The 25,587-nt window shown below is 43.1% G+C and overlaps 1 protein-coding gene across 2 annotated transcripts; it reads right to left on the reverse strand.

The window, feature by feature from the left end:
• Window positions 1-297: 297 nt before the first annotated feature.
• On the reverse strand, window positions 298-16,920 carry LACTBL1 (lactamase beta like 1). Of its 2 annotated transcripts, XM_084494851.1 has the most exons (7): window positions 16,558-16,920; window positions 13,958-14,102; window positions 12,780-12,889; window positions 10,417-10,574; window positions 9,231-9,478; window positions 5,334-5,439; window positions 298-1,581 (listed from the first exon to the last, which is right to left on the reverse strand). In XM_084494851.1, the coding sequence occupies exons 1-7, from the start codon at window positions 16,558-16,560 to the stop codon at window positions 603-605; spliced, it is 1,749 nt and encodes a 582-aa protein (XP_084350977.1). In that variant the 5' UTR covers window positions 16,561-16,920; the 3' UTR covers window positions 298-602. The 2 variants fall into 2 exon arrangements, with proteins under 2 accessions (XP_084350977.1, XP_084350976.1); XM_084494850.1 differs by lacking the exon at window positions 16,558-16,920 and having other exon boundaries at window positions 13,958-14,336.
• Between the last annotated feature and the right edge of the window lie 8,667 nt (window positions 16,921-25,587).

Genomic DNA, 25,587 nt, shown 5'->3' on the forward strand with positions numbered 1-25,587 from the left:
CTGAAATCCATGGAGACAAGACATAACCATATTGCAGTTTTTCACAGTTTTTTCGAGGTGAACCAGGAAAGAAATAAACCCTCACTTCTCAGGCATCACAAGCAGAGCCTGGTATCATGCTGGTGCCATTTTCCACCAAACCCAGATGAAGAATTTTGTTCATGGGAGCTGGGTTCATTAACTGCCCTGAAAGGACCACTGGACTGAAGAAGAGATGTTTTCTGAGAAACACAGGAAATTCCCAGCCCTTTGATGGTACCAGTCAATCACCACAACGGTAATTATACAGGCAGTAGATGTGTGAAGACCTAAGTGCTCAAGGTTTTTTTATGACACACAAACACCATCCATCCAGCACATTCCCACTTATTGTTTCTGTAGGCATCCTCCATTGCTAGCCAGCCTGTCATGCAGTGCCAGGGGTGGCAAACCATTGCAGTTATTTTAGAAGTGATACATGACATATTTGTTGGACAAGGGAGTCATTTGCCAGCATCTTTCCCTTTCAAGCGGCATCCATAAAGCCACGTGGACAGGAGAGTCTGTTAAGATGCAGATTTCGAGCCACCTCGTGGGAATGGTCAGAAAAGGAGAAGGGACATTTAGCTATAGAATACAGGTTTACGAAGTACACGCAATACATTGTATGTGTTCAGGCCCGGTGCATCAAACCCAGGAGACAAACCCTTGCGATCAAATGGATAAAAATTAAAGAGCTGCCCATTCTGGGTCTCCAGTGAGATGGAAGCAGAGCCAAGATGCAGAACACAAGGGAACTCCTTGTCAAAAACAACTTGGAAGACACGATCTTCCAGGTGATGGAGCTTGATTGTCCGGTATTTCTCAGGGATCAGCTCTTCAACATGAGGCCCAAACTGCTGCATGACCAGCACCCCACCAGGTCCAACTTTGATCTCATAGAAAGTCAAGTTGGAGTAGGTATAGTAGCCAACATAAGGGACTGGACTTGGAGGAGGAGACAAGGTTTTCTCTGCCTCTCTGAATGCAGTCTCCATGGCAGTAATAAGATACTCATATGTCCGAGTTACAATATCTTCACCTTGAGGCCTGGGCCCTGCCATCAGTACAATGAAGCTCAGGCGGAGTTTGGGGATAAGTGAGAAGGTAGCTGAATATCCATCAAGGTCTCCATCCTTCCTAATGACATCATAACCCAGTTGCTCATTAATCTCCCAGGGTGTGCCAGTCTTGTTAGCGAAGTATTCAGTGGAGCACTTAAACAGAGGTGTCAGCATTGTCTTCACTGTGTCAGGCTCTAAGAGACGACGGTGATAGGTGCCTAAAAAGACCATTGCCAGCTTGGCAAGGTCAGCAGCTGTGGAGTACATCTGGCCAGAAGGCCTGTACCAGCCGAGGTCATAGAGAGGGGCTGGCTGCTGACTGCCATAGAAACCCACAGCCATTTGGGATCGGATCGGTGGTGTGATGTCGAAGCCAGTGTCCTCCATGCCCAAGCGGTCTAGGATGTTCTCTGAGATCCAGCGCTGGTATTGTCCCTCAGCTGCATGGTCAGCTAGTACATGCGCCATCAGTGAGAAGGCCAAATTGCTGTAGTGGCATCTGAAAAGAAAGGAATATATCTGCATCAGCCTTACCTCAGTGATGCAGTGTAGGTATGACTTTGTTAAAACAATGGCTAGGTCTCTTTCATTTGGGGAATGATTGTGATTTTATTAGAGAAAGAGAAAGAAGTGAGAAGGCAGTGACAGAGAAGAAGTGTTAATGTCTTGATTTGTGATTAATTCAGGAAGGAGAAATTTGTTACATGAACATCAGCTGAGCTATTTAACTTCTAAGGTTCGAAAGCAGGCCAGAGATGGAAAAATCAAAATCAAAAACAAAAACACCAAAAAAAAACACAAACAAACAAACAAACCTTTAAGCAAAAACCTATATATTTGCATATCCTGACTTACCGTCTAATAATTGTTCACATAAAGAATGTCTTCATTCTCTCCAAGAGCAGAGTCAAGAGTTAGACATGCTTACCTTAAAGGTCTCAAAATCCCAGGTGAGCCTCAGGAGATTTAACATGGTGCAATCACTGAAGGACCTAAGCTATCTTAAGATAGGAAAAGCACTTAAAAAGCACTTAAACATCTCTAAAGCAGTATCCTGCAAAGGTGAGTGATTAAAGACATCTAAGTGCTTGAGTCAATAATATACACAAAGGACATTAAGACTTTACACTTGAATTAAGTTTAAAGACATGAATGGACAATTTTGTTTCAAAAAAATATATATAAATCAGAGATTGTGGTTTTAACATTTGATATTTTTTAAATGGTGTGAAGATACACCTCAATAAGGTCTATTTGGATCATAAATTTGGAGTCACTTCAACTACTTCCAGCTCATCTAGATGAATAAAAGCATGAAGTGTACATACATATTTTACCTCAGGAATAAATACACGTAGGACTAAAAGTTTATGTCAAAAATGGGCTGAAGTTCAACATTCCCAGAAAAATATATTATCACTGAATGATAGAATAAGTAGTTGGAAGGAGCCTACAAGAATCACTGAGTCCATCTCCTGGCTCTACACAGGACCACCCAAAAAACAAACCATACGTTTGAGGGCTTTGTCCAAATGCTTCTTGAACTCCAGAAGGTTTGGTGCCATTCCCTCCAGTTTAATTGCTGGTCTCTAGACAGAAGAGGTGAGTGCCTGCCCCTCTGCCACACTTTGTGAGGAACCTGCAGGCCACCATGAGGCCTTCCCTCAGTCTCCTCTTCTCTGGGCTGAGCAAACCAAGTGACTTCAGCCATTTCTCATACATCTTGCCTTCTAAACCCTTCACCATCTTTGTATCCCTCCTTTGGACACTCTCTAATAGTTTTATGTCCTTCCACAGAACTCAAGGTGAGGCTGCACTAATGCAAAGCAGAGCTGGACAATCCCTTAGCAACTGACAATCCCTTCCCTCAACCGGCTAGCAATGACATTCGTGATGCACCCCAGCTATGGTTGATCCTTTTGGCTGCCAGAGCACACTACTGACTACCAATTCAATTTGCTGTTGACCAGAACCCCCAGATACTTTTCTGCAGGGCTGCTCTCCAGCCTCTCATCCTGTAGCCAGTATATATACCCAGGGTAGTCCTGTCTCAGGTGCAGAGTCCATCAGTTGCTCTTGTTGAATGTCATGCTGTTGGTGACTGCCCAGCCCTCTAATTTGTCAAGATGTCCCTGCAAGGCCTCTCCACCCTCCAGGCAGTCAGCAGCTCCAAATTTAGTATCATCTGCAACCCTTTTCTAACACATTTAAGTCCTCTCTGCAGATCACGTGTAACAATTTCTTACCCTTCTTGAAAACTGGGCATTTGCAATCTTCCAGTTGACAGAGACCTCTCCAGACTTCCAAGGCCATTGTAAAATAATTCAGAGGGGTCTCGTGATGTCATCAACCAGCTTTTTGAGTACCCTGGGATGAATCCCATCGGGCCCCATAGACACATATGCATCCATCTGGAGCAGCAAATTCTGCGTGAGTTTGGAATTGGCTGGGAATTTATCATTTCCACAGTCACAGTCCTCCAACTCAGCACATCTGGGGTCCCAGGGCTTGTCACCAGTGTTGAAGACAGAGGCAAAGAAGGCATTAAGTGCCTCTGTCTTGTCTACATTCTTATTTCTGAGGCGACCATCCTCATCAAGTAATGATCCAGCATTTTCTCTGGTCCTCCTTTTGCTGTTAACACACTTTAAAAAGCCCTTTTTTGTCCCCCACTGTACCAGCCATCTTCAACTGTTATTGGGCTTTGGTTGCATTAATTTTCTCCATACAAGGTGAACAGAGTCTCAATAGTCCTCCTGTGTCGCCTGACCTTGTTTCCAGTGTCCATAGACTTTCTTTTTGCACCTAAGCTCTAGAAAAAGATGCAAGCTCAGCTAAGACAGGCTTCTGCCCCACTTGCTTGACTTCTGACACTTTGGAATTACCTGCTACTGCTCTCTTAACAGATGACTCTTAAAAAGTGACCAGCACTGATAGATCCCAGCACCTTCAAATGCAGATATCCAGGGGACCTTACACCTACTTCCTTGAGCAGCTTGAAATCAGGGTTGATGTTTTGCTGGCAGTTTTCCTTGTATCATCAAAGATTTAAACTCAATTACTTCATGGTCACTGAATGATCAAGATGGCCACTGATTGCCACTGCAGTCACAAGACCCTCTCTGTTTATAAGCAACAAATTAAGCAGCTGTGCGGTATTCCCAGTTAACATCTGGGAAGTTGAGGTCACCCATATGGACAAGGTCAGATAATCTAGAGATATCCCTTAATACCTTATAGAATAATTCGTTATCATCCTCATCCTGGTGTGATGGAAAATTCAGTTTTCCATAGCAATGACTATAAATTTCCTTTCAGAAGAATGATATGTTAGCTGTGAGTATATCCAGGAACAGTGAAACAGAGTTAAAATAAACAATACGTGAAGTAATAAGGGGTTCAGATACTGTGAGTAGATGTCGTCACATATCTTAATGGTGAGCATGATACATAGATACCAATGCAGATAACTTTTCCATTTGGTACTCAGGTCCTAAAAGGTACATGTATTCTAACCTCCTATGTGATATTGGACAGAACTTCACACAAAGTTGCCAAGACCAAACTATTAATTCGTTTTCAGAAAGAGTTTTCTAAGCTTACAGGCTTCATGTGATATAGAATCCTTAGTAACGCTACGCTAATTATTTCTGAATATAATTGAATTCAGAACACATATATTTCAGAATTATATTTCAGAATATAATTTGAATCACTAAACATTTTGCAGACTTTTTTTTTTTTTAGTCTAAATCTTTTCCCTTATCCACTGCCTTTTAGCTCTTTTTCATAAGTTTGGTTGTTTTACTGCAGTTCAGGTAACAGACTTTTAACAGACTACATAAATTGTAAACAACTGTTAGTAGAATTTATAAGAGATGTGCAAATTTCTGCAGACATAGCATAACCTTCAGTAAAATCTATGATAGTTTAAATTCACTGGTTTAACTTGCCAGGTCACATGTGAAAATCGGTATCTTTCACACTTTAAGGCTCATTGGACCTGAGTATATTGATTTAATTTGCCCCATCTAGGCTTCTCACTCAGGTTCTATACTCAAACAAAAAAGAACCTGGCAACTCTAAAAGTAACTCTTTCCAACCTAAGACAAGTGTATTTGTAGATGGGTAAACTGAAGCTTCTTCTAGGAATAACTGTCTTTTTCCATGGGACATGGAGTCTACAGGTGAGATTAATGTCAGTATGGAACATGAACCCAAACCAAAAGCCCATAGGTGAATACATCTGACCTGGTTCCAGGATCAGCGACCAAGACATCATCTTTCAGAAGAGCCAGAGCATCTTGTGTATTGCCTTTCCACAGCAGGGTGGTAGACCGCAGCTTCCTGGGCAGACCTGTACCATGGAGAAGAAACATCCCACAGTTTGACACTGGTTATGGTCCAATGCTCTGGTTTGGTTTGGGAGAGAGTTTATTTTCTTCATTGTAGCTGATATGGTGCTGTGTTTTGGATTCAACATATAAACAGTCCCTTCCCTTCCCAACCCAAGAGATTTCCAGTTTTCTTTTGCCCTTCTAATTCTCCTCCGTGATACAGCTGCGGATAGCACTGGGAATGTGTGGGGAGGGTGAGAAAGTGGCTCTGTGCTGCTTAGCTGCCTGCTAGGGTTAAACCACGATATCCAGGAAATGTTGAATCTGGTGAAGAGCAATCAAAAGGCAAGATTTAATGGCAAGATGGAAACAGTAATGATGCAGATATGAACAAAGCAAATGGGCTGCAAGAACCTGGTCGTACTGGACTGCAAGCCACAAAATTCAAGTCATAGACCACTGAATTTGGGTAATGTAATTCCTGCCCCAACTCTAACTCTGGACCATTACATTCAACAAAAATACCTTGGTGAATAAAATAAAAAATACCCAGGTGTATTTTGGAAGTGAAGAACACATTGGCTGCTGGGGAAATCCCTGTCTGTATTTCCACATGATTATTCTCTTGCCTATGAAGTTTAAAACAATTTTTAAACAGATCCTTTAAACAGACTTTTGTTCTTTATGCCACTCTACAGAAGACTTGATCTCTAAAATATTCCAATCTTGGTCTAACGTACACTTAGCTATTTTTTTTTTAGCTTTAGAAAAATATATTCAGAGTTTCTGAGTATAGAAATATTGAAGTTCTTTTCACTTTTAATTCCACAGCACTGAACATTAATTTCCCTAAAAACATTTGGACAGGACTTTTAAAATCCTAAAGTTCCTTTGCACAAGATCTGTGGCTCACCAAGTCCAGAACTTGGATTACATCTAGAATGAAATATTTATTGCAGTTTACGGATGACTTTGATTTAGAGGTTAGAAGAAAATCAGGAAGGGTACATGACAGAAAAATGACTTGCAATCATCTGCTCAGTGAGCATGTGCTTCATTATGGAAAATCTGAATGAGGCCCTATTCTTTTGTAGCAGCAACACATGTTTTTCTGAATAGACTTGACCTTGGGATTTGAACTGAAACAAAAATGCTTTTTTCTTCTAGTTTAGGATTACTTGTGTATCACACTGACTAGATAAGAGATGAACTGAGCATATTACAGTAGACAACGGGCTTCTTCATTTTCTACTTGCCACACTCACAGCAAAGAAAACGTTGCACCACTGGGAGAGCCCAACCAGCACCACATCAGCAGTGCAGCCTCTCTCTTGAGGTTCACTAGAAATGGTAATCGAGAGAATTACTGAGCGTAACAGAAAATCCACAGTCATTGATTTATACCTCATGGTCTGCTAATTGATGGGACAAGCCTGCTGTTAATAATTTACAATAACATCTCAAGCTGCCATTCAAACACATTTGAAAATCACAGTCTTAACAAGCCAGAACTTTACTCTAGTGATGTAATGGTCATCAAGTGTTGAAGAGAAAAATCTTTGGAGTTACTTTTGCAATATGCAATGTAGAAAAGTCCAGATAATGAGGATGTATTCTACTGGAAGAATTAAGATGAAGAACACTTTACAATATGCCATGAGATGACTTTGATCTTGATATTAAGCAGAACCTACTTCTTTTTCATTCTTTTGTCAGTCAAGAAATGTAACACGTGACCTCAACATTCATCTGACTTTTCAGCTGGGGTTTCAAATTGTGCTTCTGCATCCATTAGATTGTCACTGTGCAAGTTGGCTGGTGTGCCCTGATGGTGTGCTCTACATAACAATGTTTGAGAAGCTGGGCCACATCCTATATATATATATATGTACATATTTAGGAACTTAAAAGGAGATAAAAACCAACACAGTGAAAGAAGCAATGGAATATCATTACAAGCAATTATGCTATGACCAGGTACACTTTTGACATATGCTTCCCGTAAATATTTCTAGTACATCACTATTGGGCTGTTTGTGTGTGCACTGAACAGACATCCTGCAATGGGCAGTGTGTGGGAAACTGCCCTGTTCCATCATGTTCCCTTGTAGTTGGCTCTGGTGAGGATGCACCTCAAACACTGTGATCAGTTTTGGGCCCCTTCCTACAACAAGGACATGGACGTGCTGGAGCATGTTCAAAGAAAGGTGGTGAAGCTGGTGAAGGGTTTAGAAAACAAATCTTATGAAGAGAGGTTGAGGGAACCGGGATTATTTAGCCTAGAAGAAAGGAGGGTCAGTCTTATCATTCTCTCCAACTGCCTCAAAGGAGGTTGTAGTGGGGTGGGTGTCAGTCTCTTCTCCCAGGCAGCAAGTGATAGGACAAAAGGAAATGGCCTCAAGTTGCATCAGGGGAGATTTAGTTTGGAGACATTGGAACAGGCTGCACAGGGAAGTAGTTGAGTCACCGTCCCTGGAGTTATTCAGAAGACATACTTAGGGACATGGTCTAGTGGTAGCCTTGGCAGTGCTAGGTTAATGGCTTGACTTGATGTTCTTAGACGTCTTTTCCAACTTACATGATGCTATGATTCTATACTATCTTCTCTTCCTTTCTGGAGTGTCTTGGGCCAAGGGGGTTGGGAGGACAGGTCTCACTTCTGCTGGAGAGTCATTGCGTGAGCTTGAGATGCAAGACACCAGATGACGGGGAACTACAACAAGGCAGGGAGCTGCAGCCCCAGCACAGTGTACTCCTGCAAGAAGTAGCCAGACTGGCTTTGGGCACTCCTGAGAGCCAGATAGAACCAGGCAGAGTTGGTGCTCCTCAAGACATAATTAGCATGGCTAGAGCAACACCACCATGGCCAGGAGCTGGGCAGCCTTGTGCAAAGACCTCCCTTTCAGTCTCCTACTGCTACAGGCCAATTTGTGTTTTCTGTCTTTTAAACAGATGTATTTCCAGACTTTGGTCTCATTAGTCCTTGGAGAACCCTTATTTGGCTGGCTTCAGGTGATGCTCTGCTTTGTATTGAGGTACTGCAATTTGCCTACAGATTATTTTAATCACAGGTCCTAATTTAGGTTATTTATTCCAATCTGCAATAATGCAAGTTCTACAGAGTTCAATGAAACTGCTGCAGGAGATCTCAGCATGGTGTCTTTGACCAGTATATACTGGAATCCCCAAGTCAATTAAAAGCTTTATTTCAAGAGGATCTTTATCTCCTGGGTCCTGTGAAATCTTTCCACCTTAACATTAGATTTTCCCAGGTATGAAAGTAGCAGCAGATTAATAGTCGCCTGCCAGCAAGTACAAAGCTATTAATAGCTCAGGAATCCCGGATCAGAAAGCACACTGACAACTAAATTTAGCTCAGCAATCGAGGTCTATCTGATCAAAGTAGAAATGTTTGGTGCCACTTTGACCCTCAACTCTACATCTCAGAAAAATAAGAGCACTCCGGGCTGGAGTACAAAAACTGTTATGCAATTTGAGACTGATTTCAGGTCAGGCTACAGCGTTGAAATAAATATATATTCATCTTCTATGGGAAAAAAAATTTCCCCTGCCCACAAAGCAGCTTGGCCCCTTTCTGAACAGGTGGCCTGGAGGAGTTTCCATTAATCACTTCATGAAGCTCCTGACGGCTTGATTCCAAGGGTCTTTCCTGACCTCTGAGAAGTGCAGATGTCATACTGATAAATAGCCTAGAGAGCTGTCTTTTTAATCCCTGACCCATGATCTGTTGTCTCTGTGGTCTCTTTCAAGTGGCACAGTGCTCTGCAGAGAGCAAGTAGGGATGCCTCACCTGACAGCTGGCTGGCCATTCTACGCAAGGTAACAGGAGACGGCTTAAGAGGTGTTGAGCCTTTTTCCAAAAAAATCAGCCCATCTGCTGTATATCTCTGTTCTGATTCCTTGAACCTTCCCAGAGGATTTTTAATGGCAAAGTTCTGGACATAACGTTCCAAAGGGTCATCCAGAGATGTGACTTTCCCTTCTTCCCACATCTTGTACAACATAATGGTTGGAAAGATCTTGGATACACTGGCAATTCTGTTAAGAAACAAACATAAAAGTATTGAGAAACCCATGAAACAAAAAAACAGATGCTCAGTACGAGCAGTACTCAGTACCAAACTGACCCACTACCTGTAGACTTGCATGCCAATACCTCTATTCAGAACAGAATGGCTAACATACTGGAAAGTAGGTTAGGTTAATATCCTTAACTCTGGCCTTCATGGTCTGTTATTCAACATTCTGGAATAGTCTGCACAGGGTGGAGGCTTTTTTGAATGTGTTTTGGCAAAAGAACATATTTTAACTGCACTCTTCATTTGAATTGGTTATGCTGAATTATGTGGTTTCTTTTGTTCAGTCTACATGTCCACTGTGTAGAAGACGTGGTGCAAAGTCTTGTAGTATCTATGATGTTTACATGATTAAATGCAACCCCAATAGTGCATTGGATTACAGAACTTTCCTCTGCACAGCTTTTGAGCCACTCTGCCCCAGGCATGTAGTGCTGCATAGGGTTGTTGTGGCCAAAGTGCAGGGCCCATCACTTAGCCATGTTGAACCTCATCCTCTGCCCATCAACCCAACTTGCTCAGGTCCCTGTGCAGGGCCTTCCCACCCTCCGGCAGATCAACACATCCCCAAAGCTTGCTGTCATCTGCAAACTCGCTGAGGGCGTGCTCAATTCCTTCATCCAAATCATCAATAAAGATATTGAAAAGGATGGGCCCCAACAGTGATCCCTGGGGAAAACCACTCGTGACAGAACAGTCAAGTTTGGAAAAGGTCTTCTGGAAGAAATAGCACGATGTCCTCTATGCAGGGATTGTATCATGATATGGGGAGTGTGTGTATGTGTGCATATCTGTTAATCACAGCTACTAAAACTTTTCAAAATTGTTCACTTTGAGGATAACATTTGACAGCATGCAACCCATATGTTTCATATATAACACAGTAGAAACAGGTCTCACCTGTAAATAGTATACTCATTCGGCACCACTGAGGAGGGATCTGAGCCATTCTTCTTTCCAAAGTTGCCTGTCCACAGTACAGTGTCATTGTAGATAACAATGGCTGACATGGCAGGGAGACCAGAGCTATGAATCTTTTGCCGCAGCATCATATCTACCTGGAAAATGATAGGAAATGACAAATACCCAAGTGAAGAGTCTTATAATGCATATACTCTGTAACAGGCAGAACTAGATGCAGAAAATCAGCCCTACTTACTGTCAAGCAACTGAGAGTATACACAGCCTGGTGATTTTTCAAATGTGTTTTGCCAAAAGAATATATTTTATCTGTCCTGTTCCTTTGAATTGCTTATGCTGAATTATGCAGTTTCTTTCTTCAAGTGTACACATCCACTGTTCAGAGGAATATGGTGCTCATTCTGATAATTCTATGCTGTTTATATGATTTAAAAAAATGCTGAAACTCTAAAAATTGTAATTTCTTTCTTCTTAAATTGTATGGTGTACCTGTTATTTACACTAATATATAGGTTCAAATATGTATGAGAAAAAGATCCAGACCTTTCAAATATCCCATGATATTTTACATGCCATCAAACATGCTAGAGCTAAAAGTCTTGTTTAAACTGCACTCAGAGGAACAGTGCTGACACAGAAGGCTGTGATTGCTTTTTGCTTCCTATTGTTCCAGGGTTATATAGACTTAATCAGCCACTGTGCTCCCCCCACCTCCTACAAAGAGAATGCATTACTCTTTTATGACTTTCTCAAAGCTGTCACAGAATCATTAAGTTTGGAAAAGACCTCCAAGATCATCTGTTCCAGCCATCTGCCTACCACCAATATTGCCTACTAAACCACGTCCCTACGCAACACATTCAACCTTTCATTAAACACCCCCAGAGATAGTGACTCCACCACCTCCTTGGGCAACCCGTTCCAATGCCTGACCACTCTTTCTGAGAAGAAATTTCTCCTCTTTATTTAATTTACAAAATAGAAATAGTTTCACTAGTCTGTTTCAAAGAAGTTAGGAGGTGTTTGGATACCTTATTTCTGAGGAGGATATAGAAGGGAGGTTTGGTGACTCTTGGTCACTCGGTGTCCTACAACCTCTCTGACTTAGTTCTAATTGAGTAATAAAATACCATTCTATAATAACATCAGAGACAACAATAGAGACTTAATAAAATTGAATGTGAAGTGATAGCAATTGAAATTCAGTGTAGACAAACTGATGTGCATGTAGGAAAACAACCCTAACCACACATACACAGAGATGGGCAATGAGCTGATTGTTAGCACTTGGGAACAAGACCTTGGGTCTATGATGGATGTTCCTATGAAAACATTTTCTCAGTGCTCTGTGACAGAAAAAGAGATAAAGCAAATATTAGCTCTTATTAGAAATGCAACAAAAAGTAAAACAGAAAACAGTACTTTGTCATTGTATAAATCCCTGATCCAATTGCACCTTGAATACTGTCTAGGATTCTGATTTCCTGCATCTCCACAAGAGTATGCTAGAACTGGAAAGTACTCAAAGAAGAATGAAAACAGCAATCACAGCTGTGGGACAGCTTCCTCATTATAACTAATTAGGCTAGGACTCTGCAGCCTGGAAAAAGAGACAAATGGAAGACTATATCATATGATCAGGGTCTACAAAATCAGGCATGTCCTGTCAAAGCATGGTTGTCCTTACACTTCATACAGGCAAGGCAATGCTATATGATTTCCTCATGTCAAATAGAGCCTACTAGAATTTCAAACAGCATTACAATGTTAGAGAAAGCATATCATACTGAGAAAAAACAGGTCTCTCCTTCATTCAGATGCAGGTTTCCTTCCCCTTCCCTACCCCCTTCCTCTTCCCCTTTCCCTTTTCCTCCACTCCTTTTTTTGAAGTTAGCTACAAGAGCTTTTTGTTTTTTTAAATGGTGGCATGTAAGAAAGCCAGTAAAGCAATAAAATCAGGAAGTGATGGTCACTGGCTAATAGGCACTAGTTACATGAGTCAACTGCTTTCAGGACATGAATGATGCAGTGACAAGATGCCAAGAACAAGAGCAGCTGTCATTTCTGCTGATGTATGCTCACCAGAACTTCTGATGGGCAAGCAATAAGATAAATTCATCATAGCTTGTTATTTGGATAAGTTATCTGCCTATGGACCTGTTCTGTATGGCCAGTGAAGGAGTTTTACATACCCATTTGTAGATTCATGTGATATACTTTTTCTCTGTCCCCTACTTCCTTCCTCAGTGATGCTCTGAGGCAAAATGCGTATTGGCTCCTATATACCCTTCAGAACAGTAGTCATGAAATATGTCTCCCCCAGTTCCCTTCTCCTCACAGACCTTCTCCAATGCATCCTTCAGAATGGGGACTGGGTGGTCCAGTGGTACTGGTTCTGGATAGCGGGGGCACATCTGCACAGCTTCTGATCTTACTTCCATCACAGATGGGTCTGGAAAACAGTTCACAGATAGTATACGTGACTTGAATAGACATACCGAAAATCATAGAGTCATCAAGAATCTCTAACCTCATCCAACAGTCAGCACTAGCTTTATTGACTGCATTGTCCAAAGCTGAAAAACACTTCTGCATAGAAAAAGAGAATCTGGAATTGTTTCTATCTTGGATACTACAGGACGTGAAGAGATCATTGTGCTCTGTTATTGCTCGTTCCAATGTGATATAGCACATGGAACAAACAGGATCTGCAAAGGACTGCAACTGACTCTGCAACCTGGATGACTAAGAGGCTGGGTCTACAAATGACTGTGGAAACTATTTGTTACTGGATTTAGAAGCAGTAAAAGTGCCATGTCACTGTCTAGAGGTGGGTCTGTGTTTGGGTTAAGGAAGACAGTGTTGTCCCATGCATATTTTAACCTCAGAAACTGGATGTAGAAGTGAATTGTAAGTGCCACCCAAAATTGAATACAATTTCAATGGTTAATAGAATACATTTATATCAACTAGTGTATTTGCTGTCTTCTGAATTAACTGTATCCTGCATGGGGCAGAGACATATCTTAAATTTGGGGGGGCAAGCAAAGATCTTTTGATTCAGTGCAGTATGAAGTATGTAGTATGACCCTGGGACTTGAACCAGTTCAAAGATCTAAGATTAGAGGAATATGGTAGGAAGCAAACCCATCAGATGAACGACATGGTAAGGTGTGAAACAGAATCCATTCTAAATTGGAGTGATGTTTACATTAAGATGCAAAAAAAAAATGAAGGGGGGGGGGGGAGGGAATGCATGTGAAATAAAACGTCTTTTTCCTTGGTATATCAATTAATCTATGTCAAAGTCAGAAGTATTGGCAAATCCAACCATGAGCTAGATTTTCTTGTGATCATGAGCTCCTCTGGACACCAGAAGAGTTAAATGTCACCCCATCAACCCAATTTTCTGTTCTTGCACCAATTAGCATGTGTTAATCTGGGTGCTGTCAGGTCTTTGGGAAAAAATGTCCATTGTGAAAAAGGCCTTTACTGGTCAGGCTTAAAGCTGTTTACTCACTGGGATCCAGTTTGGGGAGGCTGTACTGCCACAGGAAGCAGCCTGTCATAGCTACAGACAGCAGAAAGAAGAAGATGGCCAACACATGAATCCATTTCACTTCCATAACAATGAACTTGAGGAGGCCCCGGCTGGTGGATTCCTGCTGTAGGGAGAAAAGATATCTCAGAGTAAAAGAGAGAGGAAAATGGTCTCTCATGCATGGCAGTGAGGTGAAAGGCACACTACATCAAACAATAACACTACTGCAGGGACATAGACTAATCCCAGTACTCCTGTGACACCTAGCTTGGCATTCTAGATCACGTTGTAATTATTGTAATTTATAATTAGAACCAGAGGTGAAATCTTGTCTTTCACTGACAAGACATTACTCTCCTCACCTTTTTGGCCTTACTGATTCTTACAGAAGAACAACACCCACACACCAGCTGATAGATTGCTTTTTTTCATTCCTGCAGGTGAATTTCATCAGCCCAGACTGGCAGTATTTTTTCTAGCTCTCATTTCATACCTTCTCAACCACCATGACTTATTCCTGGTTATCTATTCCACCCCATCCCTGTTTTTGCAGAGTCCAGCATCTGTTCTTGGCAGCCACCAGCCAGACACAGCTTTTATAAAAGAATGATATACATTTCACGACGTACCATGAATGATGAAACTTTTTCACTTTCTATTTTGCATGTGTAATTCCCATTATATCATGTATATTCCATAATCCTGACATTTTCAAATGTCATGTTTTGGAAAACTGGCTAATATTTTAGGTTGATGCAGATCTCACAATACTGGAGACCATCAGGGTTGGGGAGACCACCATATAAACGTTAAAGAAAAACAAAACAATGAACAGATGACAAGTGATTAGGTCCTTAAGCATGAGCTCTGCTCTTTCACTTACTGTGAGACATCAGTAGGTTGCTTTTGAAAGCTTGGTGATTAATGTTATATAACAAATGGCCTGCCATTTACATCTAATACTCTTTTTTTTTTTTTTTTTTTTTTTTTTTTTTTTGTGAATTATAGGGTATTTCATGCAAGAGTTTCTGCAGTCAACTGAGCCTTATCACCTACAATAAGGTAAGCTGTAGAGCCACTTGCACATGGCTTTGTGGCTCTGTAAGGATCCTTCTGGGGGATCTAGACCCTGATGAAACTCTGGGTTGCAGTTTTGGGTTGCAAATGTGGCATACTTTCTGTACGAGAACAGAAAGATGCCACAGTTATTTCTGAAGCCCCTTAGTCAATTCAGGCATTATCACATACATTTTGAAGGTGCAACATACTCCAGGTTCTTCCATAACATCATTAGGACTTCAAGGATGCCTTAAGACTATACAGGTTCCTGCAGACCCACTCAGCAGATAGACCCACTCAAGCCTTAGCCTGACACAGCACACATGCAGTCCATATTCTAGATATCAGTCTAAGTCACATACATGTATGTCCCTAGATAGAGGAATCTGTTCGGACACCATAAAGAGCTTCATTTAGATATAAACAATCTAGAACAGTTGGAACTAGGTCCTGTCCAACCCAAGCTGTTCTACAATTCATAGAGTGCCTTATCAGGCACTGAGGAGAAGCCTGTAAAATATCTCTTTAACCATCCTCACACTGACAGGCTTCAGCTTATGCTGGAGTATGTTTCCTAGAGCTGCAATGAGATGCTACTTTCCTGCAGTAAGGAGCTGGATAAAACCCTCTTTCCCCTGGAGTAGTCATGGGGTGATTTCCTTGAATCTATCTCCATCAAAATAAGGTGATTTCACCACCAACCTATAGTTTCTCAGATGATTTTTTCTGCCTTTTTCCCTGTTTTACTGAGAAATCCTGATTTCTGGGTCTAAGAGCATGAAAGGAAAAGATTTTCCGATACATACGTCATCTCACAAATACCAGGCTCCCCAGACCACTAACTGAGGACCCAGAGATACTGACATTGAACTCTCATCCGTTAGTCTAAACTCTTATTTATTTATTTATTTATTTATTTATTATTTTTTATTATTTCCTTGTGGATGAAATGCTATGAAACCATGGCAATACTATGAAATTACAGGCATGGATATCTCTTCTGTCCACTGGGCACCAAATACACAAAGTGCAACTCTAGATGTGAGGAATATTCATCATCCTGAGAGGAAGAACTACTCTTCCAGCCATCTTTCAGGAAAAAATACTCTTACTGCTTTTTCCTCGTGCCTGTAAGGCAGGCAGACAAAAAGGTGGATAGATACCTGCAAATAGACTCTTCACATTTCCCACCCCAAGATCTGTGTGATCTCACCTCTCCTTTACTTTTTTTTTTTTTTTTTCCATCTCACGTACATTGGTCAACGATCTGCATTGCTAATCGCATAAATACAACAAGGCAGGGCGAGTGAGGGTACGAAGCACTTAGATACATGAAAATGAATTCAAAAACATATGGAAACAAGATCACCCAGCTTCGCAAAGTTAAGTTAGGTGCATGCTCCATTTTTTTCCCCTGAGCTTTGAAAACTTATGATGGAGGGGAAGGAATGGGAGTTGCACACAGACTCAGCTGTACAGTATCTGCCCTCTCCCCATGCTCATCTAGTCCCAGCACATACCATCAGCCGAAGCTGTCTCAGTCCCAGAAGATGTGGTCAGGCATCTCAGTGTGTGTGTGCCATAACAAATCCAGACTCTCTGATCTCAGCCCCAGCAAAGGTGAAGCAGAGCTCCTTGCCATGCTCCTAAATGCAGCTGTTTGTCAGACAGGCACTGCTCAGTTACTCCAGTTGAAGTAGCCTTTGCTCCATCATGTTTCTGCTCCAGGTTTACCTGTCCATCTGACCCATTCAGACCCTCCAGAAAGTGCTGCTGATCTCCTCCGGGCAAGGAGATTAAGCAACAGGGACAGAATGGAATTTGCTCTCAGGAAAGTGCCTGAGAGATTGAATGTTAATTCTCTCTAATGCTTCTCTGCCATGTGTGTGAGTCACAGCTGAAACCATGAGGGCTTCACAATCTATTTATAGCAGCTTCATCTCCTTCTGGCATCAGAACAGGAAGCGATTAACTCATGAGATGGACAGCCCCTGAGTTGCTCCAGCCAGCAGTCCCCGGGGCAGGCTTGGAAGGGGGCAGGCTGAGCTGTTTGCAGGCAAGGGAGGAAGAGAAGCTTAAGCCAGGAGCTCAGGTACCCTCTGGACTTAATGCTGAACAGTCTCCTATAGTTTCCCTGCAGTGATAAACAAGAGGGTCATTCCTAGCTAACAGGCTTACTAGATATAGATGTGGCTGGTGTTTTCCTTCCCGTTAGCTGCTGGAGACTCTGAAGAAAAGCGGAGTGTTGTGATTTGCATGAGGTAAGCCTTACCCGCAGCTGTAACCCATCCATGGCTGTTGAGAATTCTCTTCTCATCCCTTGTGCTGTCTGTCTCTACAAAAAAAAAGACTCATAAAACCCTGTGATGAAGGGAAAAGAAAGGTTAGTGCAGTGTAAAAAAAATAATAAAAAAAGAGTTGGAACCAGGAGGAAAGCCCCATTATGGAAAGCCCAGTCAAGGAAAGCTCTTCTGCTAACAGGGAAGGACTGGTTTTGGACAGGGATGTAAACCAAAGACCAATCCACAGTAATGCCTTCTCTCTATCTCTTGTTTGGCAGCATCTTGAATTCAGTGCAAGGGCTGGACTCATGTTCTGTGACTTGTCAGTAGCAAAACCATCCTCATCCCACCTCCCAAACACAATGAATTGGAACTTCGAGACCTTTAGGGCTGACACTTTCAGTGCTCTCTCCACCTTCTCAGCCATGCTTCCTCTTACATAACCAGTCCCTGAAGACCTGAAGCCCCTACTAAGTCTTGGGAATCACAAACACAGACAAGAAACTGTATCACAGATTTGGAAGTCTAGCATAGCTGTCACTTGCCCCCCACAAGCCCCCGCTTGCCTTGCTACCTGTCAGCGGCAATTCAATAGGCAAAACCCCCTGTGTGAGAGCTCTTACCAACCTTGCTGCTGTCCTCCGGGTTCCAATGATGATGAGTTTGGAGTTCCAGATGTTAAGTGCATCTGATGCACTAATCCCAACAATCAGCCTCCCTGAACACAGATTATTTATTGGCCATGCCTCCTCAAGCAATGCAGCATCTGTCCAGGGATGCAGCCAAAAGGGAGTATTACTGGTGATTTCATGGCTCAAACAACACAGCAGAGTGGAAAACAGGGGGCTGCAAAAGCAGGAGGGGTTACCCACTGTAAGCTGTAAATATTCATAATGCACTGCCATTATCGTGTAAAAGTACATTACAAATGCTCTGTGAAGAGGAGGGAATGATCATGCTCTCATTTATGTACCAAATCTATGTCAGGAATAACCTCATGGATCTTGTCATCCTGTTGTTTTCTTCAGATGTCCATGGATAAGGATATTCTCTTCAATACCATCACTTCATTTCAGTATCTCTGATGGTGGTCCACCCTCTGATGGTGCTCAAAATACTCCAGTGAAGCCTATTCAGCTCTGTGCCTGTGCCCCAGATTTTTTCCCAAGTTTTTCTGAACAGGGCTGCAGACAACCTCCTCACTAATTGGAGTGATCAAACTCATCACAGTTTTGTTGATCACCATTTCTCTCCCTGTTACAATCTCCCCACACCTTCCTCCACAATCTGTGCAGAAATATTCCATCAAAGCCAAAGAGAAGTGCACATGTAGGTAACTCATGCTCTTTACATGTTACGTGTTGTCATCCCATTCTTTCTCCATTTCCCTCCTTTTTTGTAGAGTTCATAAAAACATAGTTTTACAATCTCCATCTCATTGTGATCTGTAGTAATTCACTCATTATCTCTATATTTCTTGACCTTCACTCTGAAATCCATTTGCTCTGTGGTTCTCCCCAGCACAAAAACAGGCCTGCATACCCATAGCAGGGTACCAGTATTTCCTGACTTGGAAGTATTTCTTAAATTTCTCTTTCAAGTTTATTAATCACTACTTTACTTACAACTGAATGGCCTACCACTGACTCAGAGAGGGATTCCATCTTCAATAAACCTCTAAAAAGGAGGCAGAAGGGAAGTAAGAAGAGTTTGTGCCCACTCTGTCCTTGCTGAAAGTTTTCTTTTAGGTTTGCTCTCAGCCCAACTACTCACTGGACCTCTGGGCTGTGACAGATTGTATTCAGTACCTCTAAGTTCCTAGATGATGTTTTTCCTGCCACCTCGGAAATCTGCTTGCTCATTAACCCCATCCTCTTCTCATCAGTCTCACCCTCTGCAGTATTGCTGGGTCCTTTCTGTTTGGTCTTTTCAGAGCAGTCTCTCAGATCCAGAGAACAGCAACTAGAATGGGAAAGAGCATTTTTCCTCCCTTCTGTTTCTCAGATTTATACTGCACATAAGTGACTGCACATAAAAGATTTTGTCTTTCATAATGCCAGCTACAGCAAAGTGACACAGCCCCAGGTCAGTCCATAACTAGCTTTGACCTGGAAGCACCCAGGAGCCCAGACAGGTATGGAATGACTACCACAGAGAGCTGTCCAAAGGCTTTTTAGTTCTCTCCAGTCCCTTTTAGTTCTCTCCAGTCTCCAGTAAAGATCTTCACATGGCATGGACCACCTAGGCAGGCAGTCTGGCTGCATCCCATTCTGTTTCTGGCTCATTTGCAGCCAGCAAAGCACTGCTGCAAAGCAGAGACCTGCACGGTGCAGACACAGGCACTTCGAGCAGGCAGGCTGGGCACAGCCATTGCACTCTGTTCCTCGGTCAGTGAGCCAGAGCCCCGGGCAGACTCTCTGCAGCTAAACTGTATAGATGGTTGTCCTGGTTTCAGCTAAGATAGAGTTAATTTTCCTCCTAGTAGCTGGTATGGTGCTGTGTTTGGGATTTAGGATGAGAATGTTGACAACATGCTGATGTTTTAATTGTTGCAGAGCAGTGCTTACACCAAGCCAAGGACTTTTCAGCTTCTCTCTCTGTCCTGCCAACAGGCAGGCTGGGGGTGCAGCAAGAGCTGGAGGGGACAGACCCAGTACAGCTGACCCTAACTGGCCAAAGGGGTATTCCATACAACATGGTGTCGTGCTGAGCAATTAATATAGGGTACTGGCCGGGGTGGGGGGATTGGCTGCTTGGGGATGGGCTGGGCATCGTTCAGCGGGTGGTAAGCAATTGCATTGTGCATCACTTGATTGTACACATTATTATTAGTAGTACTATTACCGTTACTGTTATTATTCACCTTTCTTTTCTGTCCTAATAAATTTGTTTATGATTTGTTATAACCATTATATTTGTTTTATAGTTGCTGGTCACAATGTTGATTTATTTGCTCTCCAAGTTGTTTAATTTAATGCATATCTTTCTGTATATAGTCCCTGTTTTGCTCTTTCTAATCTCTGAGGGCTGGTTGAAGGTTGCTTTGGGTTTTGTCAATTTGTTGTACTATGTAACACTTGCTTATGAAAGCAGTGATAAAAGCAGTGGCTCTGAGCCTAATCTGGAATTTGCGCTTCAGCATTGCCCTCATTCATGTATTTCTGGAATAATCTCTTGAAAACTATTAAAAATCATGCTTTGTAACTATTGTCCTCCGAGAGTCAGTCTGTGGAGGAGACAAAGAATGACAGCTTCCCCTCCTTCTTCCCCCTCCCCTTCTCCTCCAGGCTAGTTACAATACCTATGGAGTATTTTGAATAATGTTGGATCTTTGGGGTGCCCAGCCAGCATATTTCTATTGCTATAGCTCCTGAGTGTGTTTCTGTTTTTGTCGTTGTTTGTTTGTTCATTTGTTTGATCCTTCCTTCCTTCCTCCCTTCCTTCCTCCCCCTTCCTTCCTTCCTTCCTTCCTTCCTTCCTTCCTTCCTTCCTTCCTTCCTTCCTTCCTTCCTTCCTTCCTTCCTTCCTTCCTTCCTTCCTTCCTTCCTTCCTTCCTTCCTTCCTTCCTTCCTTCCTTCCTTCCTTCCTTCCTTCCTTCCTTCCTTCCTTCCTTCCTTCCTTCCTTCCTTCCTTCCTTCCTTCCTTCCTTCCTTCCTTCCTTCCTTCCTTCCTTCCTTTCTTTCTTTCTTTCTTTCTTTCTTTCTTTCTTTCTTTCTTTCTTTCTTTCTTTCTTTCTTTCTTTCTTTCTTTCTTTCTTTCTTTCTTTCTTTCTTTCTTTCTTTCTTTCTTTCTTTCTTTCTTTCTTTCTTTCTTTCTTTCTTTCTTCATCAGGAATAATTTCACACAACCACAAGGTCAGAAGACAGGGCTGGGAAGACATAGTGAAGAGACCAAAACCCAGCACAAGTAGAAGAACATCTCTGTGATGTAAAAAGCTCCTTCATGCCCATGCCCTAGCTCTCAAATGCTCCCTCAATGCTTAAAGACACTTTTGTATTTCCTTGTCTTTGCAGGCTGCTGAGGTTGCCCTGGGTCACAGGGAAGAGCTGTGGGCTCAGGGTGGAGCGCCCTGGCCTGCCACAGGCCAGCATAGCCCCTAAAGGTCTGCAACCTTAGAGGGGCTTCCCTCAGCCTGTGGAGCAATAAGAAAGCAGCCATGTCTGTGCAGTTCACAGCTGGATCCAGTTTTGGCTCCCTTTCCTCTTTCATACACGTCCCAGAAATCTGCAGGGATGATGGATTTTTACTGAGCCATTTCAAAGCTCTCTCATTAACTGCTTGCCAGCAGCCAGTTCTCTGATAATGGGTATCACCTCTGGAAATTGCAGCCCCATGGCAACAAGGAGTTTAATGGCTGTTATTCCTAAATGAAGGACACAGCTCTAGTAATCCACCTCTTATATCTAGCAACGTTCCTTAGAAATGATTTCCCCTCCCAGGTAAAGCAGACAGAAATACATGCATTTACAAGTATATTAAAGAGACATAGCCTGGCCTGGCCTTGCAGTGCATTTGTTAACATCGTGATGTTTTTTTTTTTTTTTTTTTTTTTAATGTAGTCAAGTGAAGTTATGGGAATTCTGGAGGCCCTGTAAAAATCGAAAAGTTCTAATCTTCCTTGCAAGAAACAACAGGAGAACTAATATCAAAGGCAGGACTCATTTCATGCTGGGGAGGCAGCACAGGCACTTCTCCTTACCACTTCCCAACCTGAAAAAGCATTGGGGGTTTGGGGACAGGCCCTCAGGAATCACAGAATCACAGAACCATAGGGGTTGGAAGGGACCTCCAGGGATCATCGGGTCCAACCCCCCTGCCAAAGCAGGTTCCCTAGAACAGGTTGCCCAGGTAGGTGTCCAGACAGGCCTTGATTTTCTCCAGAGAAGGAGACCCCACAGCCTCCCTGGGCAGCCTGTCCCAGTGCTCCGTCACCCTCACCGTGAAGAAATTATTTTGTATGTTGGGGCGGAACTGCCTGGGCTCCATTTTGTGGCCGTTACCCCTTGTCCTGTCCCCACAACCCACTGAAAAGAGGTTTGCCAAATCCCTCTACCACCCCTCAGGTATTTATACACATAGATAAGATCCCCCCTCAGTCTTTCCTCCAGGCTAAACAGCCCCAGGTCTCTCAGCCTCTCCTCATAGGGGAGATGCTCCAGAAAGAGTGTGCAAGGCTCCCCAAGGCTTCAGAGTGTAGGGACTACTGATGGGGCCCTGCTGCTGCCTGTCGTTAGCTCAGCCTGACCTCTCCGTGCCAAGCCCTGGTAAAGCCACCAGTGGCAAGGCTCACACAGCCTGCCGAGGCCCTGACAGCCTCTGCTGAGCAGCACACCAAATGCATAGGGCCTGCCAGGGACACAGCATCTGCTGCAGGCAGAACCCGCTTTTCCTTACACTGTCAGGTCTGGGAAGGTCGTGCAAGCACCCAGTTCCCAAAAAGGTGGCACTGGGACTGCACCACCTGCAGCCGGACCCAGGCTGCTCGCTGAGGGACAAACAGCTGAGACAGCAGCGACTGCCTCTGCCCTGCCTCCAGTTACCTTAAATAGGTCAGCAGCAGGTGACTGGATGAAATTGCCCTTCATTTTATTGTAAGGGAGCTGCAGATGAGGTGCTTCCCTGTGGCTAACAGTGGGGTCTTTCAGTGGCAATGTAATGATTTTAATCCAGCAGTTTTTATTAACTCCTCAAGTACCGTATGCTTGTTCAGCCTTGCCCCAAAGCATCACCAACCAGATCAGGAGGATGTTGTCATCTCCCAGAAATGACAGAAATCACAGACCATGACAAGCCGTGGTGGTGCCACCCCATCACTGGGGAGCAGGTGAAAAGCCTTTCTCTGTGCTCCCTCTGTTCCCAGCAGAGACCAGCAGCACATGTGGATGTCTGTAACTATGAAGTTTTAGCCTGACGATGAAAATCTCTCTGTTTCTGGAGATAAACAGAGAACAAAGCTGGCCTTCACATAGCACTGTGTGCCCATGGACTATCACATGGGAACTCCTTGGTCAGGGATGACAGCTGAATTATTGTCTTGGCAGGACCAATAAGGTTATCTGAGATGGGTATTTCAGATTGTGGAGATAGTCAACAGGTTATAAAATTAAAGGAACAGAGAATAAACTTAGAAGATGAGCTGGATTATGTGAGATAAAATAATAATAATAAATAAAAAAAGAAGAGGGGAAAGGAAGAGAAGGAAGGGAAGGGAAATAAGGTAACCAAAGGATTAAACGAAGTCTATGAATTTTTGAACAAAGTGAAAAGTAAGTTTGAAAATAGCTGATAATTTCAGAAAAAGAAGAGTCAACTATGAGGTCAGATGGGTATTCTCAGACCTTTTCCTAACAGGTCTCAAAAATTTTCTCTTAAATTTTCATTTCATTTCCTTATAAACAGATTTCAAGCACTTTCTTAAATCTGCTTGATGACAAGTTTCATGTAAGCAGAATTTCACACATATAAATACTGATGTAAAATTATCCTAATCGGCATTTGCTGTGCTGCTAAGAGAACCTTGTCTAAGATCATAGATAGGAATGTCAGGGCTGAATGGGGCAGTGTGGGACTGGGGTAAAGCAGACATTTTGGGAAAGGTCTTAAAAATCACTGCAGGACCTGACTGAGCTGGACTTTTTTCCTAATATCCTATCTGAACCTATGAAGCTGCAGTATAGGGTCTCTGTCTCCCTTGCTTTATAGTTTGGTAACACTGAGAAGAGTTTGGCTTCATTTGCTTTGTAATTGCCCTTTAAGTATTTGGGGGCTGTGATTACCTCCCCTTCAGCATCCTCTTCATCTGATGAAAGAAATCAACTCCTTCTACCTGTCTTCACAGGCATGAAGACCTGCATCTGATATCCCTGACATCTTTGTCACCCTCCAGCAGACATTTTTGGTTACTTTTCATACCCTTTTTGATCTGGGTGGAGGGAGAGGGCATTGGGGTTGAACATACAGAGACAGAGTACTCAGGATTGGACAACAGAACCACTCAATAGATGCATATGGTACTTTCTCCCTGCTAGTCACAGTCCTGTTTCCCAGTCTGCGGTTTCGCTTATCTGCCATTAGAGTGCACTGTTGACTCACGTTTAGTTTGTCATCGATCACCTCCCAGTTCCTCTCTGCTGGGCTTCATTGGCCAGCATTGGGCTTCATGGTCCCTGGCATGTTCCCTGCAGCCACTCCAGCCCCTGGCATGTTCCCTGCAGCCACTCCAAGCCCTACAGCTGGCTGCGGAGACGACCCCGCTGCTGTCTCAGGTGCCAATACACACAAGGGGAAGAAATGCATGCAGAAGGCATCTCGTTTCGGAAGGGCAGAAAGTCCTGCCAAGAAGGGGAAGGAACAAGAGGAAGGCGAGGCAGGCTCCCCCAAGGTAGGGCCATCCCAGGGAACAGGAGGCTGTTGGAAAGGATAGCAGAGAGAAAAGCAGCAGGAAGGTGGTGATCTGGTGTCAGTGGTAAAGCTTAGTGTGGAGACAAATGTCAGCATCAGTTCCCCGGCAAACCAGGGTAGCATCTGGTGACTATCTATGGACAGCCATCACTGTATGCCAAAGACAAAATTACCCAGCCATGAGAAAAAGAGTATTTTCGTGCTGAAGCAGGAAAGGGAGACATTTCCTGAACAGAAGTGTAGGCAGAGTTAAAATGACTGGTAATCTCTGATGATCTCCTCCAGCCTTCTCAATGCTCTGCATCCTTTGTACAATTGTGAGAGGATTTAGAGGCAAAAGTCTGACAGGTTTTATAGGACTCAGCTGTTTACAAGACTACCACCGCTTATGAGGTGTGTGTCATGGACAACAGCTTCCTTCTCATTAGCAGAGCATTGTGTATCTTGCTCTGGCGTATGGACTTACTCCACAGGCCAGTGCTGCCAGCAGGGACGGATCAGAAGGAGTTCCTTATAATTAGTGCTGCTCTCATGAATGTATTGTACTTGCTGGGACTTTATGAGCTACCTCTTGCCATGCAGCACAGAGACTGATGGCCACTGGGGTCAGCCAGGACTGTGTCCCTTAGCTGTTCTCTGCTGTAGCAAGGCCTCACTGTTGGATGTTGTCTCTGCTCTACTTCTGTGGTGCACAGAAGTTTGCTGTCTGGAGAAGATGAGACCTCTGGGCATGACATTTTGGTAGAATGCCATAGCTTGTACTAGTACAAAGCTGGGCTACATTGAGTCAGATTCCCTCTGGCCTTTGAAGGACGTGATGATCTGAAGGAAAGTACAGGAGAGCAGGAACCAAACCTTAATCTGCCC

This window comes from Aythya ferina, assembly GCF_964211825.1.
Source record: "Aythya ferina genome assembly, chromosome: 21".
In the NCBI taxonomy this organism is placed as follows: domain Eukaryota; kingdom Metazoa; phylum Chordata; class Aves; order Anseriformes; family Anatidae; genus Aythya; species Aythya ferina.